At 35.6% G+C, this 15,869-nt stretch overlaps 1 protein-coding gene across 1 annotated transcript in view; it reads left to right on the top strand.

The window, feature by feature from the left end:
- Positions 1 to 1,791: 1,791 nt before the first annotated feature.
- The window catches only part of LOC107085069 (nucleolar transcription factor 1-like), a 16,425-nt gene continuing 2,347 nt past the window's right edge, over positions 1,792 to 15,869 (top strand). Inside the window, exons 1-15 of the mRNA XM_015375213.1 lie at positions 1,792 to 2,088; positions 2,159 to 2,349; positions 7,392 to 7,469; positions 7,625 to 7,780; positions 7,876 to 7,940; positions 8,022 to 8,082; positions 8,893 to 8,942; positions 9,688 to 9,829; positions 9,922 to 9,963; positions 11,260 to 11,328; positions 13,344 to 13,387; positions 13,655 to 13,841; positions 13,929 to 13,976; positions 14,063 to 14,122; positions 14,300 to 14,362. Of these exons, the coding sequence (XP_015230699.1) occupies positions 2,043 to 2,088; positions 2,159 to 2,349; positions 7,392 to 7,469; positions 7,625 to 7,780; positions 7,876 to 7,940; positions 8,022 to 8,082; positions 8,893 to 8,942; positions 9,688 to 9,829; positions 9,922 to 9,963; positions 11,260 to 11,328; positions 13,344 to 13,387; positions 13,655 to 13,841; positions 13,929 to 13,976; positions 14,063 to 14,122; positions 14,300 to 14,362 (1,302 nt within the window). The 5' untranslated portion in view covers positions 1,792 to 2,042. The remainder of the gene's footprint in view (positions 2,089 to 2,158; positions 2,350 to 7,391; positions 7,470 to 7,624; positions 7,781 to 7,875; positions 7,941 to 8,021; positions 8,083 to 8,892; positions 8,943 to 9,687; positions 9,830 to 9,921; positions 9,964 to 11,259; positions 11,329 to 13,343; positions 13,388 to 13,654; positions 13,842 to 13,928; positions 13,977 to 14,062; positions 14,123 to 14,299; positions 14,363 to 15,869) is intronic.

Raw genomic sequence — 15,869 nt, 5'->3', positions numbered from 1 at the left:
AAATTCCTATATTTAAATGAAAAATAACAAGGAAAGAAGAAAAAGAGGTTGAATGAAAAAAAAAAACTGAACATAAAAACGAAGAAATGGAAGAAAAAACATGAAACGTTCCAAGGATAAATTGTAGTTACCCAGCTTTAAAGTGTATAGTCCTGGTTTTCAGCTGACAAATAGTGTAGTTGTCACCTCCTCTTGGTTCATCTCCTATAATGCTGTATGATTTTAGTTTTTTATGAAGTGTACTTGCAGTTTTTTTTTTCTTACATTCATTTTTATTTTTTTTTATGGAATGCATGTCAGTTGATTGTTAGTTGATCATGAATGAGTAGAGAACTGATTTACATATAAATAATAGAATGCAAACATTTTCAAAAAGTTTTAAAACTGATCCAATTCATATCAAAAGCTGTAAATTTCTTCCATGAAATTAAACTGACCTTAATATAGGCAAAAGGAAAAACTTTTGCTATGTGTGTTTTCTTACTTAAAGACAAATACTGATTAATTTTTTGGGAATTTTAAAGCATATATGGCTGCAAAATGAATAGAGGCTTTGGTAGTAGGACAATAGTGATCTGTTACAAAATATAGGATGGAAACATTTGATGCTTTCTCCTTGTCATTTTAAAAGTGCTTATAAATAAAGGACAGCTTATTATCCCCATGTTTTGTTGGTTACCCTTTATTATACTGAGAAAACATGGGAAATGTATTTGGTTCACCAATTATCTAAAATCAAAGATATTCACAAACTATCTTTTTTGGGGGGAATCTCTGAGGAGAATCCCCCTAAGAAAGGCCCCAGTCCGGGGCGGGTGTACAAGGAGTGTGCAGGGCAACATTTTTTAAACACCTCGCTGGATCAATCCATAGTGCCTGCATGCTTTAAGTCTGCTACCATCATTCCAGTCTCAAAAAAGCCTCAAGTCACCTCCCTCAATGACTAAAATTAAGCTATTCACTAAATAAATTCAAAGATATTCATTCAACTAATATCAAAGATATTCCATAACTAAAATCAGAGATTTTTACCAACTAAAATGAAGACATTTACTAACTAAAATTAAAGATATTTACTAAATGAAATAACAATATTCATTAACTAATATCAAAGATATTCACTAAATAAAATAAAGATATTCACTAACTAAAATCAAAGATCTTCACTAAATAAAATAAAAGATGTTTACTAACTAAAATCAAAAGATATTCATTTACTAAAATAAAACTAGATTGTCAATAACTAAAATAATACATTCATAACTAAAATATCACAATAAATACAGGGCCCCCACTATGTCTAAGGTCCATGGTTGCAGAAGTTTAGATAATATGTTTAACACTTCTGTGATGGAATCTAAAGAAAAAATACCAATCTGAGGTCATAGTTTCACTTTACAAAAATCCATGTACTGGAAGCAGCAATCATATGGAAGAAAGCGGTGGAATCAGATCAGAATAAGAAAGGAGAGTTCAAAATTTGGAAAATTACTGAAAATACTGTGCATCACAGTACCCAGGTGATAAGGAGGTGGGCAGAGTACCTGGAAATTGAATAAAACTCAAAATATATGATTCTTAGACTGTCAATATGTCTTTCTTCTTCCATAATTGGAACAAAAATAAATAAAACAAACGAAAACGAGAAAAAAAACGATTGTTGACGGGTTCTTTTTGTTTGTTTTGTTGTTTTGCCCTCTCTGTGACGTGGCGCTCATGTCGCGTCTGATTGGATGCTCCCTCCATTTGGCTCCGCCTATACGGAAGTTGACACGGAAGTAGAACAAAACAGCCAGGAAAGCCATGTGTGCGCGTTAGTTGCTTGTAAAGGCTGATTTAGCCTTTTGAAATTAATGAGAATCAATATTTATTTGTTTAACTATCCCTTCTCTGGTCTGTGTTTTTCAGATAAGAGTTGTTAATGTAAAAAATCGCCCTCTTTTAAAGTTTGTTTCTGCTTTTTAGATTTTTAAGTATCACCTGGCTTGGATTATTTTTCAAAACATTGCAGATTGTTCCCAAAAAAGAAAATCTACTTTGACATGTATAAGATAAATGAGGAAGATGTTGATTCAGATGCTGATTCGGGTGAGTACACTTGATTGAAGCTTAACTAAATCTTAGCATGTATAATATTTAACTTTTCTTTTCTTTAAAGATGCTCTGACTCCAGAATGGACGCAGAAAAACCTCAAGCAGCTCATTGCTTCTCTGAAAGAACACCTCCCAACGGGCAGGAGACCGGAAACGTATATACGAGAAATGAAAGCTGTAGAATGGCATAAAGTTGCATTCTCTCCCTTTTCTGCAGAGGAATGCCAGGAGAAGTGGAACAGTATTATGGTGAAGGTGAGAAAAGGGTTTATTCTTAACATGCACTTGATTTCCTGATCAAATGCTGGTGTTACGTTTGGATAAAAAAAACAGTACAATGAGAAATTATGCGTTTTCAGACTGATGGACGAAATACTCAACAGTAGTACTTGAGTAAAAGTATTGATACTCGTAGTCAAATCTTACTCAACTACAATTAAGTTACTCAGTCAATAATCTACTCATTTATTGAAGAACTCTCTTTTGAAAATACATAAGTATATAAAAGTACATACATTTTAAAGTACTTAAGTATTCAAAAATTTCTAACATCGGTACTTTTCTGTAAAATTTTCAGAGTAAAAAAGTAAAAAGAGTAAAAAGTAACAAGTAAAGAACCTTGTAACTTTCAGAAACTACCTGATGTATTAATGCTTCTGCTACAAATTCTGCACCTCCTGTAAAGAACTTCAGCCTAAAAATGCTACAAAAACATAAGGACATATTGATTATTATTTTTTATTAAATAAAACAAAGAGAAAAGAGGAGAGTGTTGATTCTCATCACACTTTAACTATGGAATAGAGGTTTAAAGGAATAGTACACCCAAAACATGATTAGCCTTCATTTTCTACTCACCCCCATGCTGAACAACACTCTGGAGTACTTTTTTGATATCTCAAATGCATCTGGAGATCTGGGAGGCTTCTTGCTGTCTGCTGACATTCAAATAATGGAGGTCTATGGCGCCCGAGACAGAAAGGTCCATAAAAGTCCACAAAAACGTGTCAATATTCCTCCATACTGCTCGTCCAATGTAATCCAAGTGTCCTGAGTGGGTAGCATCCAGAATTTACTCGAAACGAAGTCATTTAGAACGTTTTAGAGCCTAAACAGTAGTGTATAGGATTTCCTAATAGCGCCCCCATGCGCGCTCACGATTCTACGGAAGCCGGCAGACCAAACCAGCGCATTCAGCTCGGCAAAGAACTCATGCTCTTCCTCAACACTGAAGTCCTCAGACATTTTTCTTTCGTTGTTTCTTTCTTTGCACAGGTAAACAGCACATTTCTTCTTCTACGCTTGCATTATCGGCAGAGCAGACGCTGAATGCGCACTTTCTTCCGGTTTGGTCTGCCGGCTTCCGTAGAATGGTGAGCGCGCATGGGGGCGCTATTAGGAAATCCTATACACTACTGTTTAGGCTCTAAAACGTTCTAAATGACTTCGTTTCGAGTAAATTCTGGATGCTACCCACTCAGGACACTTGGATTACATTGGACGAGCAGTATGGAGGAATATTGACACGTTTTTTGTGGACTTTTATGGACCTTTCTGTCTCGGTCACCATAGACCTCCATTATTTGAATGTCAGCAGACAGCAAGAAGCCTCCCAGATCTCCAGATGCATTTGAGATATCAAAAAAGTACTCCAGAGTTTTGTTCAGCATGGGGGTGAGTAGAAAATGAAGGCTAATCATGTTTTGGGTGTACTATTCCTTTAAGGTTGAGTCTATTACCGCAAATTTATCCTACCTCTTGGACATATGGCATCAACTCACTCCTTAATAAAAGTTATAGACAACAAATGACATCTGCCCTGAGTTTCTCACATTTGTGGAATGTCATTCAAATCTCCAAAACAGTGGTATCCAGATTCAGCACTAGAGGCTGCTATCCTGCATGTTGAAATTGCATTTCAAGAAAAGGAAACAAACAGCGGATTACAAAGGTAGGCTGAGCCAAAAGGAACAAGTAACTAGCAGGTTCCTGGTAATGTAGTGGAATAAGAAGTACAATATATGAAAAATATAGTGACAAAATATTGGCTCAAGTAAAGATACAAAGATACTAAAAATAAAATGATGTGATCCATGTCTGTTTTTAAAAGTTAGTCATGCATCCAGTCATCCTGCTTTCTTTCATTTTGCAAACATGACCACATTAGAAATATATCACATTGTTTGTGATGACTGTAATAAACCCTAGAGAAATACTCATTTGACTGATTACTGCGAAGTTGAATTGAATCTGATTCAGTAAAGATCGACTGACTTTGATCCTGCACATTATCAGCTTGTTTTTAAGGTGAAACCCTCAAAATGTGATTCAGGGATTACTGTTCGTTGGGCTCTCAGTTTACTTTATGAAGCATACATTCTAGCCCAATTTGCCTTTACCAATAATGATGTGGTTACTATAAATCTGGCCTCGGATGTTTTCTTTTGTCAAAAAATGGTTAAAGTAGCACTCTTCGGGTTTTCACAACCAAAACAGAAGCTTCACAAATTGTAATCTGTCTCATTCCTGTGATTGCCACAGAATAACTAAAGCTAACTCTTTATAAAAACTAATTGAACGGATTAAATAATTCATGTTTTTGATTAATGGATGAAGGAATTATAATAGAAAGTAAGCAGACTGGGGAATGATGTCACTCTGTATTTACAAGCTGATTTCTACCAGTTTAATTGGATCTCTTTACTCTAAATAACAGTTTTAATCATATTCAGTTTTTAGGCGTCGCAAAGTTCTTGTTCCCCTTTTTTCCAATATGCCTCTGACTATTTTAATGGCCATTAAGTAAATGTTGTATTGCATTGATAAAGTCTGTCTGTTTTTTATTTTTGTAACATTTTGCTGTATGTTGGTCTCAGGCAACATTTAGAAGTACTTTCTCTGCTTGTTTAACTGGACCTATAAAACCAATGACTGACCTAGTTCTCTGCCTGCAGCGGGCTAATGCATGATGATATAAAAAATATGGGTACAAACAGAAACTAGGGCTGAGCATTACAGCACAAAAATCGTATCCAAATTTTTTCACTTTTTTCTATCTACGAAGTTGGATTAATTTATTCCCCCCCACCCCCTAAATTTTTATAATAGAAACTGACAAATGACATGCATTGCTTTCAGAAATATAGCACACATATCAGTCATTCCCCTCGACGAAGTGTTGATAGTAACATTATATATGCCATACAGAAAAGACTAAAAGCCATTTGACCATGATTTTAAAAAAGTCTGGACACACTATGTATTTATCCTGAAAGTGATTTTGATATTTCAGTCTAAATACAGTTCCAGGGAAATAAGCAGAGAGAAAAAATGTGCGCCATCTGCTGGCAGTACAGTAGAACAATCAGAAAACTAGGTGGCAAAAATTGATGCTGCAATGCCTCACAATAAAGGGACAGCTCAGCATAGTCGAAAACCAACGGATTAAACAAACAGCTCTACAGCATCTCTAAGTTCTGCTGAATCCTCCCCAGAGCCTCGTATCAAAACGTCATGGGGAAATAAAATTGTTGTTCCTACCAAATGCAAATAGAGAGTGTATTATTTATGTACGTTGGCCAGGAAGGACAAAACAATATAACATTTACCTGAGACACTTTTTTTATGTTTGACAAAACTCTTTTACTAGCAGCTGGACTGCTAGTCTAAACAGTCCAGTTCCATCTCTTATGCTGGGTTCACACCAAAGGTATTATGGGCGTCAAAAATGAGTAAATGCAGAAATTTGGACACTGGGGCAGACTCTGGATCAAACTGTGGTCAAGCTGCTTTGACGCTCTTGTTGGTTATCTGCTCTGTTTTGTAGCTTTGAGCTAGAGAACTGCTTGGCTTTACTTACTTTCTGAGTTAGGAAAATAGTTTTGACATGTTTTACGTGAAAAAGTCCACCTCCAAACATCCTTTGCAGTCAGTTCATCAGGATTATGATCCCACTAAAATAAGCAGTTGTTCGGAGAGCCAGGGGGGGATATATAAAAACTTCCCTGCAATATAAAGACTTTTTAAGGTATGTTGTAAAAACAGTAAATATGGATATTTATAGACTGTTTTGCCATAGTTTATAAAAATTATTTTAGTGCAGCAATAATGATCAGAGCTCGCTCTCTGTTCCTTCTACACAACAATCCATTCCTCCTGAGTTTTTTACCTTTGGAGTTTAACTCCCTTGATACTTATTTATTTTTCATATGCAAAAGTTCTGCAGAAGCAATGACAGTTTGCATGTAGTGTCTCAGCATTTCTGATTAGTTGATGCTCTGGCATCCAGTGAGATAAGTTCAATTTACTGAAATCCAATGTCAAACGCTGTATGCTCGGACTCCAAAATGCCTTACCTTAAGCCGGCATCCCCCATAGACTTTGCATGTAAATCAGGCACTTGCCACCAAGAATGGTGTGAATAACTATTAGGGCAGGGTCATACTTTACACCATCGGTTTAATCCCATTTCAGCTCACTGGGTAGAAATGGCCTCTGGTCACGCTTCCAAAATCCCTATTCTGACGGGATTAGTGGGGATCCCCCATGTCTGCTTTTTTTATTTATTTTTTTTTTTTTTATGTGCTCTATTTGGAGAAATACCTGTAGTCTGAGTTTTGACCAAAGATTGCAGACATCAGGTAAATGATATCTATGTTGCATACTGCCAAACAGCTCACAGTGGTTGCAGTGGATGATAATTTACAGTCGAAGTATATTTACATACAGACTGAACATTTGTGGACCCCCATACATAACACATGAATGTGCACCACATTCACATGCTGTTGTCCAAAATGACCTTCTTGTACAGGGATAATGGGATTTAGGGGTCTATTCCATATGTGACTGGTAAAACCGCCCTGATCACTCTGATTCAAAAGTTAATTCTTATACATAATTGTAATGAATGTAATGCTTATTTACATTGGAGGAGTGTTATCAGAGGAAATCGGTGTTTAGCAAATTATAGCAGGGAATTTGTGGAGAATTATTATAATAATGAATCACCAACATGACCGATTTGCATGAGATTAACATAACAGACATGAATTATTACATATTATATATGGTCTCTGGTAAAACTCCCATCAGAATATGGCTCATGGTGGAATAACGCCTCTATTATTACCTTTTACAGTAAAATTTTCACCAAAACAGCCAATAACTATGTTTTAGAACTTTGTAGGAGAATGTCCTTGTAAATGTATTAACACCAACAGGACAGTTGAGCCACAGTCCAGAACTAAATCTGACCCAAAATCAGAAGGAGTGTGATAACTTCTGTTGTCGCTCAGATGCGCAGGTACCGCACCCTTCCCGAGCTCCTTGATGAGGCTGAAGCTCTGCTTTCACATCCTGTCAATTACAAAACTGTAAGTCGAAAACTGTCAAACCTTCATATGTTTGATGTGTAACTATAACTATTTCTTTACAGTAAGATATTTCATTTATAATTGCATTTTGTGTGTTTTGCTAGTATTAGATGTACAGTAGACTCATGTTTGTTTGTTTTTTTTTTGTTTTGCAGATCCACTCAGAGTTGCCCAAACTACCTGTTAATCCTAAAATGAAATATATTGCGAAAGAAATGTCCAACTGTAAGAATAACCATCCAGAACTGTCTTGTCCAGAGATTACAAAGTTATTGGCCAAGAAGTATGATTCCCTCCCAGATGAGGAGAAGGTGGGTTTTCCATTGTTATCCTGTGTGTGAAATAATACTAACTATTACCAACAGACAGAAATCTGGCAGATAATCTACATTTTTTTTCTCTTTAGGCTGAATATGTGAGGAAACATTCACTTGAACTTAGTGAATATAACAAAAAGAAGCACGACTTCTGGTAGAGAAGCAGCTTAAATCTTTATTTCTTGATAAAATTGCCAAACTAAATGAAAAATATAAAGAAAATTCTTTCTTTCAGTATTAGCAATAAACTGCGCCTTCCTATGAAAAGGAGTTGGAAAAGGAGGTCCAATAAAAATGTAAGTGATTTTTCCGTCTTCACCCTTTCCTAGTAATGAACTGCATAAGGCTTGTATGAATTGCTGGGAAAAAAGCATTCCTACAAAATGCTTAACTAATTGAATCAGCTTTAATTGTTTACATTGGTAGAGAGGATGGGAATTGACAGGAATGTAGCAATACGATACATGATAAATACAATAAATTTGGATTTAAAAAACAATATAGCACTGAAAAACCTGATGAGATATTGTTGCTCTGCTGCAGCATAACAGCCTTGGGCTTTATACTACCAACTAGCAGCTGGAGGTTTAAGACTTATGTAAAAGTAAGACAATGAAATCGATGTTTGCCTTTAAATATATTTATTTTTACCATCAGCCAATCTAGAATCTTTTTCAGTATCTGTATGAGTTTTTAGAAAAACGTATTTATCCAATTGGCTTTTCCTCTGGAATCTTTAAGAAATGTGTTCTTTTATTTGTGTTGTTCACTTAAATTGACCTTTTTGTTTGTTTTCTTGGCAATTCTGCATTTTTCGGTCAAGACTATTTGTTTTAAATGACTGAAAAGGGGGTAATGTAGAGGACCTAAAGGGTTCAGGGTTCTTCTTTATGCGAAATCTCTAAAGATCAGCTTTAGATTAGACCTGTCTGGTTATAAACCCAGTTTAAATATCAGGACATTATAAGTCAGTCTAAATGCTTTAGATTTCAAAGTACAGCTATTTTAGTTTAGCTTTCTGAAAAAGCTTTGAAATTTGAGTCTGTGTAAAAACCACTGAAGTAGGTAATAAGTATTTAGTAATTATGGTCCCTTTTTTTTTAAAGGGAGGTGAAGGCTGTAGTAAAGACGAAGAACTGCCCGAGAAGCCGCCTCCGTAAGTAACACTCACTGTTCTCCACCTTATTTTTTACTTTGTCAGAAGTAAGCTTTGGCAAACGAGAAGTGACGCATTATATATTTATTATCAAACTGTATGCTGTTATACCGGTATATTTATCTTGCAAAGACGACCGTTTTCTCACTGTGAGATGATCTTTTCCTTGTTTTTATGCCTTTTGTTTTGAGGATATTTCACATTTCAAATTTTGACTCTGCTTTTTCTGTGATGTTGAGCAGGCATCTGTAAACCTTTGTCTCTGCAGCTTTAGCTCCTATTTTAGTGAAGTACATTGCTACTTGTGTCTTGTACCTCTCAGCATCCAATTCATTTTATTTATATAGCACCAATTCACAACAAATGTCATCTCAAGGCACTTTACAGTTCACCAGATCATACAGTCAGACTGATACAAAGTTTTCTATCTAAGGAAAACCAGTTGATTGCATCGACTCATTGAGTCTTCAGCAATCCCTCACACTAAGCATGCTTGTAGCGACAGTGGAGAGGAAAAACTCCCTTTTAACAGGAAGAAACCTCCAGCAGAANGCAATCCCTCACACTAAGCATGCTTGTAGCGACAGTGGAGAGGAAAAACTCCCTTTTAACAGGAAGAAACCTCCAGCAGAACCAGGCTCAGTGAGAGCCTGGTTCTTTAGTGCTACGTATAGGCAAACCCTGACCGGATCATTGCAACGATATATGTGTAAAGTGCATCTCTTATTATTTTCTAAATCTTTAGACATGGTCGTGCCCTGTTCCTTAAAGAATTTTCTAAAGCGAGTGGGCCTTCACTTGGAGCTAACTTTTTGAAGACCTCGAGTCAACGCTGGAGAGAAATGAGTAAAAAAGAGAAGCAGAAGTACAATTCACGCTGTGACGAGGTATGAACAGATAACCAAGCAAAGAGAAATTTTTTTAAAATATTTTTTTAACCTCAAGTGTATTTAGTTTTGTAATTTGTTTTTTATTTCAGATGAAGAAAGAGTATAAGAACAAACTGCTCAAATATCTAGATGTAAGTTAATACTTCTTTTTTACTACAAGAGTATTAGTATATTTTATTCTTTTTTTAGCTTATAAACACAGCTCTCTTTATGAGAGACATCTGCACACTTGGCTACAGTCATCATGGCTACTTGGTACAATCATCTCTTAGCATAGAGATTTAGTTCAGTTTATTTATATAGCTCAAATTTACACACGTCATCTCAAGGCACTTTATAGAGATGGTCTAATCAGATCATACTGTTAGCTTGGTTAAACGTTTTCTATCTAAGGAACCCAAGCCGATTGTATTGGATCAACAGCAGTCCTTCAAACTAAGCATGCATGCAGCGATAGTGGAGAGGAAAACTCCCTTTTAACAATAAGAAACCTCCAGCAGAACCAGGCTCAGTGTGAGCAACTATCTGCTGAGCCTAGAGGATCAAGTAGACAGAAGCAGAAATAAAAGATTAAGATAGAATCACTGATCTATAAATACTTTTGTGTTTCAAAAAGTAGTGTAAACTAGCGCCACAGGTAGCTCTTTTTGGGAAAGAATTAAGCAGACAAGCTCTTAGCCAATTTTTATGGTGAAGGGATAAAAGAGAACCCATTAAGTAGGACTGGGCGATATGACCTCAAATCAATATCACGATGAATTGGGCAGTTTTACCTCAATAGTGATAAATGCTCCTGCTCCTCTATCAGACATAACAAATAAATAATATTAAGTTATGTAATTTAGTTTACACCTGTGTAAGATGCTTCTTTGCTGGGCTGGAGTCACGTGACAGACGTGCTGCAGTGTCTTAAAGGGGAAGGAAATGCCACCCACCTTCACACACAGGAAAAAGGCACAATTAATTTATTTCTTTTACCAACATGGGAAAAATTTTCGCCAGTTATTGCAATAAAGGACAAAACGGCAAAAAATTTGGTTTATCGTCCAGCCCTAACATACAGTCAGTAAATAATGAGCCCATAGCTATGTCTAGGATAGAAAAAGAACTTGGCGCTTAAATCTATTACCAAAGGTATAGACGACTTTATCAAAAATGAAAGTTTTAAGCGTATCGGCTCTTTAGACTTAAGCTGGCTTCAATCACAGTACGGTAGTTTTAACCAAACTCTGGATAGAGTCGATATTGTGAGAAGAACATAGACCCGAGTGGTGAGATAACAGTTAAGTGAAATAAGTTGCGCTAAAAATTAGAGCAACTTAATGATCTATTTATTTGCTAGCAATTCTACAGCTTAATTACTGTGTCCTAATTGAAAGAGCCAATGCTTAACATTTTTTTTGTGTGTCTGTGTTTGTCTTTTACAGCAATTAGATGTTGAGGAGAGGCAGCGGATCATCAAAGAAAAAAACATAAAAGTCCCAAAGGCAACTTTGGTGAGGTGTAATGTTTGACTTTGTAATGAGACTTACTGATATAAGACTTTAAACAAACCCAGATGTGGCTGCTGCAGTTCTGAGCCCAATGTTAGAAATGCATATATTTTTTTTATGTTTTGAACATTGGAAAGAGAAGATCAGTGCTTTCAGTTTTTTTAAGGTCTGAATTTGTCTCTTCATGCTGCTAAAAAGTACTATGTTAAAAAGATAGAGGAGAGGGGTTGAATTAACTTGTCTCTTTATTGCCACTATTAAATGCTGAACAGATGTTGAATATTTTTCATATTCCTGAAAATTGTCATCACTGGCACGTGGAGCGTGGAGAAGCCGCAACCATTTACTTTAAATAAAAATCAACTGTAAAAACGGAGTGACCTGAAAAATCATTGAAGTATTAATCGTCAATGATTGGCATCGCATCCCTGTGAAGATGCTCAGTCATCCAGGAGCTTTTTCAATTCAAAATGTCAGGAATAGCGTTGAGTTTGAGGTTTTTATATAGTAGCCGAACAAAGCCTTGAAAAAGCTTCTTTGATGGGAAGCGAATAGTCTTCAAACTTAGAAAAAAATGTCCAATGGATTGTTTTTTAATTTTCTTTTTATTGGCATCACATGTTTTATTGGTCAACCTACCGGCCTAAAAGATGTCATCATGACAACAGGCAACAGGAAACAGGCACTTCTTGGTGCCTGTTTTCATGTCTGGGCTCCACTGATGATCACTTTTCATACTTGTTGCACATGTGTTCAACTCTGAGTGAACCTAATTCATAGCAGCCTACCTTAGGCTAGTTCGGGGGTCAACAAACCGCCGCCCCAGAGCCGCATGCGGTTCTTTAGCGCCCCCTTGTGGCTCCCTGGAGCTTTTTCCAAAAAAAAAATTATGATAATCGATTTTTTTTTTTGTTTTAATATGGTGTGCAGGAGGTCAAACAAAAATGTATTATGTTTTCCAGCGCTGTAAACATTTGTATAATAAATAAATGTAAACAATTATTTGCGTCATAGCCATAGAGATCAGTGGTCATAACTTGCAGCCAGCGTCGGCCAGCAAACAAAGCTGCAGGTGTGTCTCGGACCTTGGATCCCAAAGGGAAAAAAGGCTAATGAGAAAAGAGGATTCAAAGAATAGACCGAATCATTTGCTTTCATTATCAATGCAGAAGGATTGCCTGCATTTTTGCTTTGTAATGAGAGGCTGTCAAAAAAAATAAAAATAAAAGAGTGGGAGTGAGAGAAAAAGTGCGATTGCAGAACTTCTGGATAAATTAGAGGAGAGCAAAGATGGATTTTAGAAGTGGATTGCTTCTCCAAACTCCACTATTGCTGCTGGTTTGGTTGCAAGCATAGAAAACCGTTCATAGATCCAACAGGTAGCGCTCTGATGCATGGATAGGAACGCAGGCGATGGAGGATATGGGATTTCAGGGTTAGAGTGCTCTGCTCTGATGGATGTCAGTTCCTGCTTGGTTCCTCATGAGTCTATCAGCTCCTCCCAACAGAAACACGTCCACCATAAAAATATTTAATTATCGTGTTTCTATAATTTTATCAATGCAACAAAAACGTGGTGCAACAAAAACGTGGTGAGAGCATTCACTGCTCGTCCCTCATCTCCTGCTACTATGTGACATTTGCTCCAGGATAAACATTTAATCATGAATGCTTATTACATATTTAAGCCCACGTTGTGCTTTTCCATAGTGGGCTAATACACTTAGAGCCCAAGTTGCTATACAAGGCTTATATAAGACTTTTACATGTTTGTGGCTCCAGACAGATTTATTTTCTCTTTTTTGTCCATTATGGCTCTTTGAGCAGTTTGGGTTGCCGACCCCTGGGCTAGATCAATTCAGAGTTGAGGATTTGAGTGTTAGTTTGTTTAAACCTGCTAATTGTGATGGACTCCAGGAGAGACTTTGAAAGCTCTGTTTTTTTTCTGTGTCTGTTTCCTTTGGGGTGAACGTATTTTTGAATTGCCTATAGATTGAACTGAACTCATGTCTCTGCAGGGTCATTATGTGAAAATGCCGGGCGAGCCTAAGATGCCCACACAGTGAGTAAACACTGAGCTATACAAAAAGTGTTATCCCAACTTTTGTCTCCCAAAAATTAAACAAAAAAATATCACAATTATTCAAATGAAGCAAAGATTAATTAAATCTCTTTACCTATAATGATTAAATTTATTAGGAGGGACAATGTATATCCAACCCCACATGGGCCTATGTTTGAAATAGTAATCAGTCCCCTTGTTACATCATGAATTACCATCTAATTATGAGTAATTAGCAACTACACTTTTTTTTTTCTTTTTTTTCAGCTCTAGATTTATCTATTTTCATAAAGAGCAGGCAAAATATATTGATAAGGCCTTGAAAGGAAAGGACCGAATTCAAATGATCAAGAAACAATGGCATGAGCTTCCTGAATCAGAGAGGAAACGTTATACAAAAATGATCAAGGAAGACATGAGAAAATACAAAGAAGACTTGAAAAAGTGGTTTCAGGTATTTATCCAGTTATTCATTTTTACTCGGGCATTTAAAATGTCTTCCAGGATATTATTTTAATCACATTATGCATTATTTGAATAGACGCTGTCTCCAAAAGAGCAGAAGGATTACTTGAAAAGGAAACCTAGAGTAAGTTCCATAAAATTGATTTATTTCTTTTGTATTCATAGGTGTCTGAAACAAATGTATTATTTAAATCATGTCATGTTTTACAGAAGCAACAGTATCTTAAGCAAAGCTTGCCAATCAAAGAAAGGAATCTTAAACTACCTTCAGTAAGTATTAATACGGTTATATTTGCATCAATCTCTTAGCCTTTATTAATATTTTGACTTTTTCCATCTGCTAGAAACACCAGATGGCATAAATTTTATTAAACTGAACATTCTACATCAAAAATCAAAAGTATAAAATATTTGAAAAATAATTAATAATGTTTGTTTTGGCAACAGGACTCAGAAGATGAAGACATCGTCTTGAGTGGTGATGAAGAGGAAAACCTTATCGAATCTGAGGTTTTTATATTTTATATACCATATAAATGCACATAGTCATATTGTCCTCCTTGTTTGTCAAATTGAGAGTCAGACTTTTTTTTTCAAAATTATTTTGATTTGCTAAATGCAAAAATAACAGAAGAGTGCGTTTTCCTTTTTTTTTAAATTCAGAAGTAAAGATGTTTCCTTTTTTATTTGTTTAAATTTCCTTATATTTCTATAACTTTAAAAGTAACTTTGTGATGTTTTTTCTTCAGTCTTTGTCCAAACCCTTCAAACGGACCTGCTGTAACCGAGTCATGTTTATTCACCTCTTTTACTCTTCCTCTTTCCTATGGGACTAAAATATGTGTTTGTTATGGCCACTCCAATACACGGAAGCTGTCCTTAATTTAGTAACTAGATTGTGGTATTTTTAGGGTCATGGTTTAATTACAAGATCAATTTGTAGCTTACACTTCTTTCTTGAGATGTTGCTTCCAGAGGTTTCAAAAGTATTCATGTTTATATCTCAAGTAGTTTTATAAATCCTACTGTTTAAAAACACTCTTGCAGAAGTTAGAGTATCAACTTAAGCTTTTTACTCAAGTATAAGTGTAAAAGTACAATTTTTTAAAATTTTAGAAAAGGAAAACGAATACAGGACAAAGATTTTAAGGACAGTTGCTCACTTTGCTACCCTTTAAAGGACATTTTTTTCTGCAATTCTGGATGACTTCCATATGCTTAATTTTCTTAGTTTTATAACTATTGATAATGGTGTCAAATTTAAATACTGAAAAACTATTTTTTTTATGTAGTGAACAACAACTTGGTGCAGCACTGAGTCCAAACACAAAGAAATTAATTATCTGAATTAAACTAATTATTTTTTATTTTTTTTAATACCAACATGCCATAATGTAAATGAGCTTAAATGAACCCTATATAACAAGTCTATTTTTTAAATGTAAGGAGTAGAAAGTAAAGAATAATTGCAAAAAATGTAGGGAGTAGAAGTAAAAAGTTCTCTAAAAATAATTACTCGGGTAAAGTATAGATTAGCCAAAATTTCTAATCGAGTAAGGTAACAAAGTATTTGTACTTTGCTACTTAACACCTCTGGTTGCTTCAATATTTTACCTAATGCTGTGTCCTCCTGACATCCTCTGTTTTAGTACATCAGTCCCTCCAGCCTAAAAATGCCCCAACTCCATCATATTACATTCCCTTTACTTCAGTTGGGATGTTTTTCTTTGGTTTGCAACTTTCATCAATTCTACTTCCAGTTATTAAAATTTCAGGTTTAAAGGCCCTCACTCCTGATTGCATTTGGAGTAAAGCCTCCCTCCACCCTGAGTAATCTTTTAGCAGATGATGCTAAAGGACGTGTTTCATTATAGATGACTGTCTGACCAGGTTGGGTCTATGTTTGTTCTGAGTTGTGTACAGGTGCTGGTCATAAAATTAGAATATCATGAAAAAGTAGATTGATTTCAGTAATTCCATTTAAAAAGTGAAACTTGTATATTATATTCATACATTA

The sequence above is a fragment of the Cyprinodon variegatus genome, unplaced genomic scaffold (assembly GCF_000732505.1).
Source record: "Cyprinodon variegatus isolate N-32 unplaced genomic scaffold, C_variegatus-1.0 Scaffold115, whole genome shotgun sequence".
Lineage (NCBI taxonomy): Eukaryota > Metazoa > Chordata > Actinopteri > Cyprinodontiformes > Cyprinodontidae > Cyprinodon > Cyprinodon variegatus.
The sequence above is the reverse complement of the archived record's forward strand: the minus strand, read 5'-3'. Positions and strand labels throughout refer to the sequence as shown.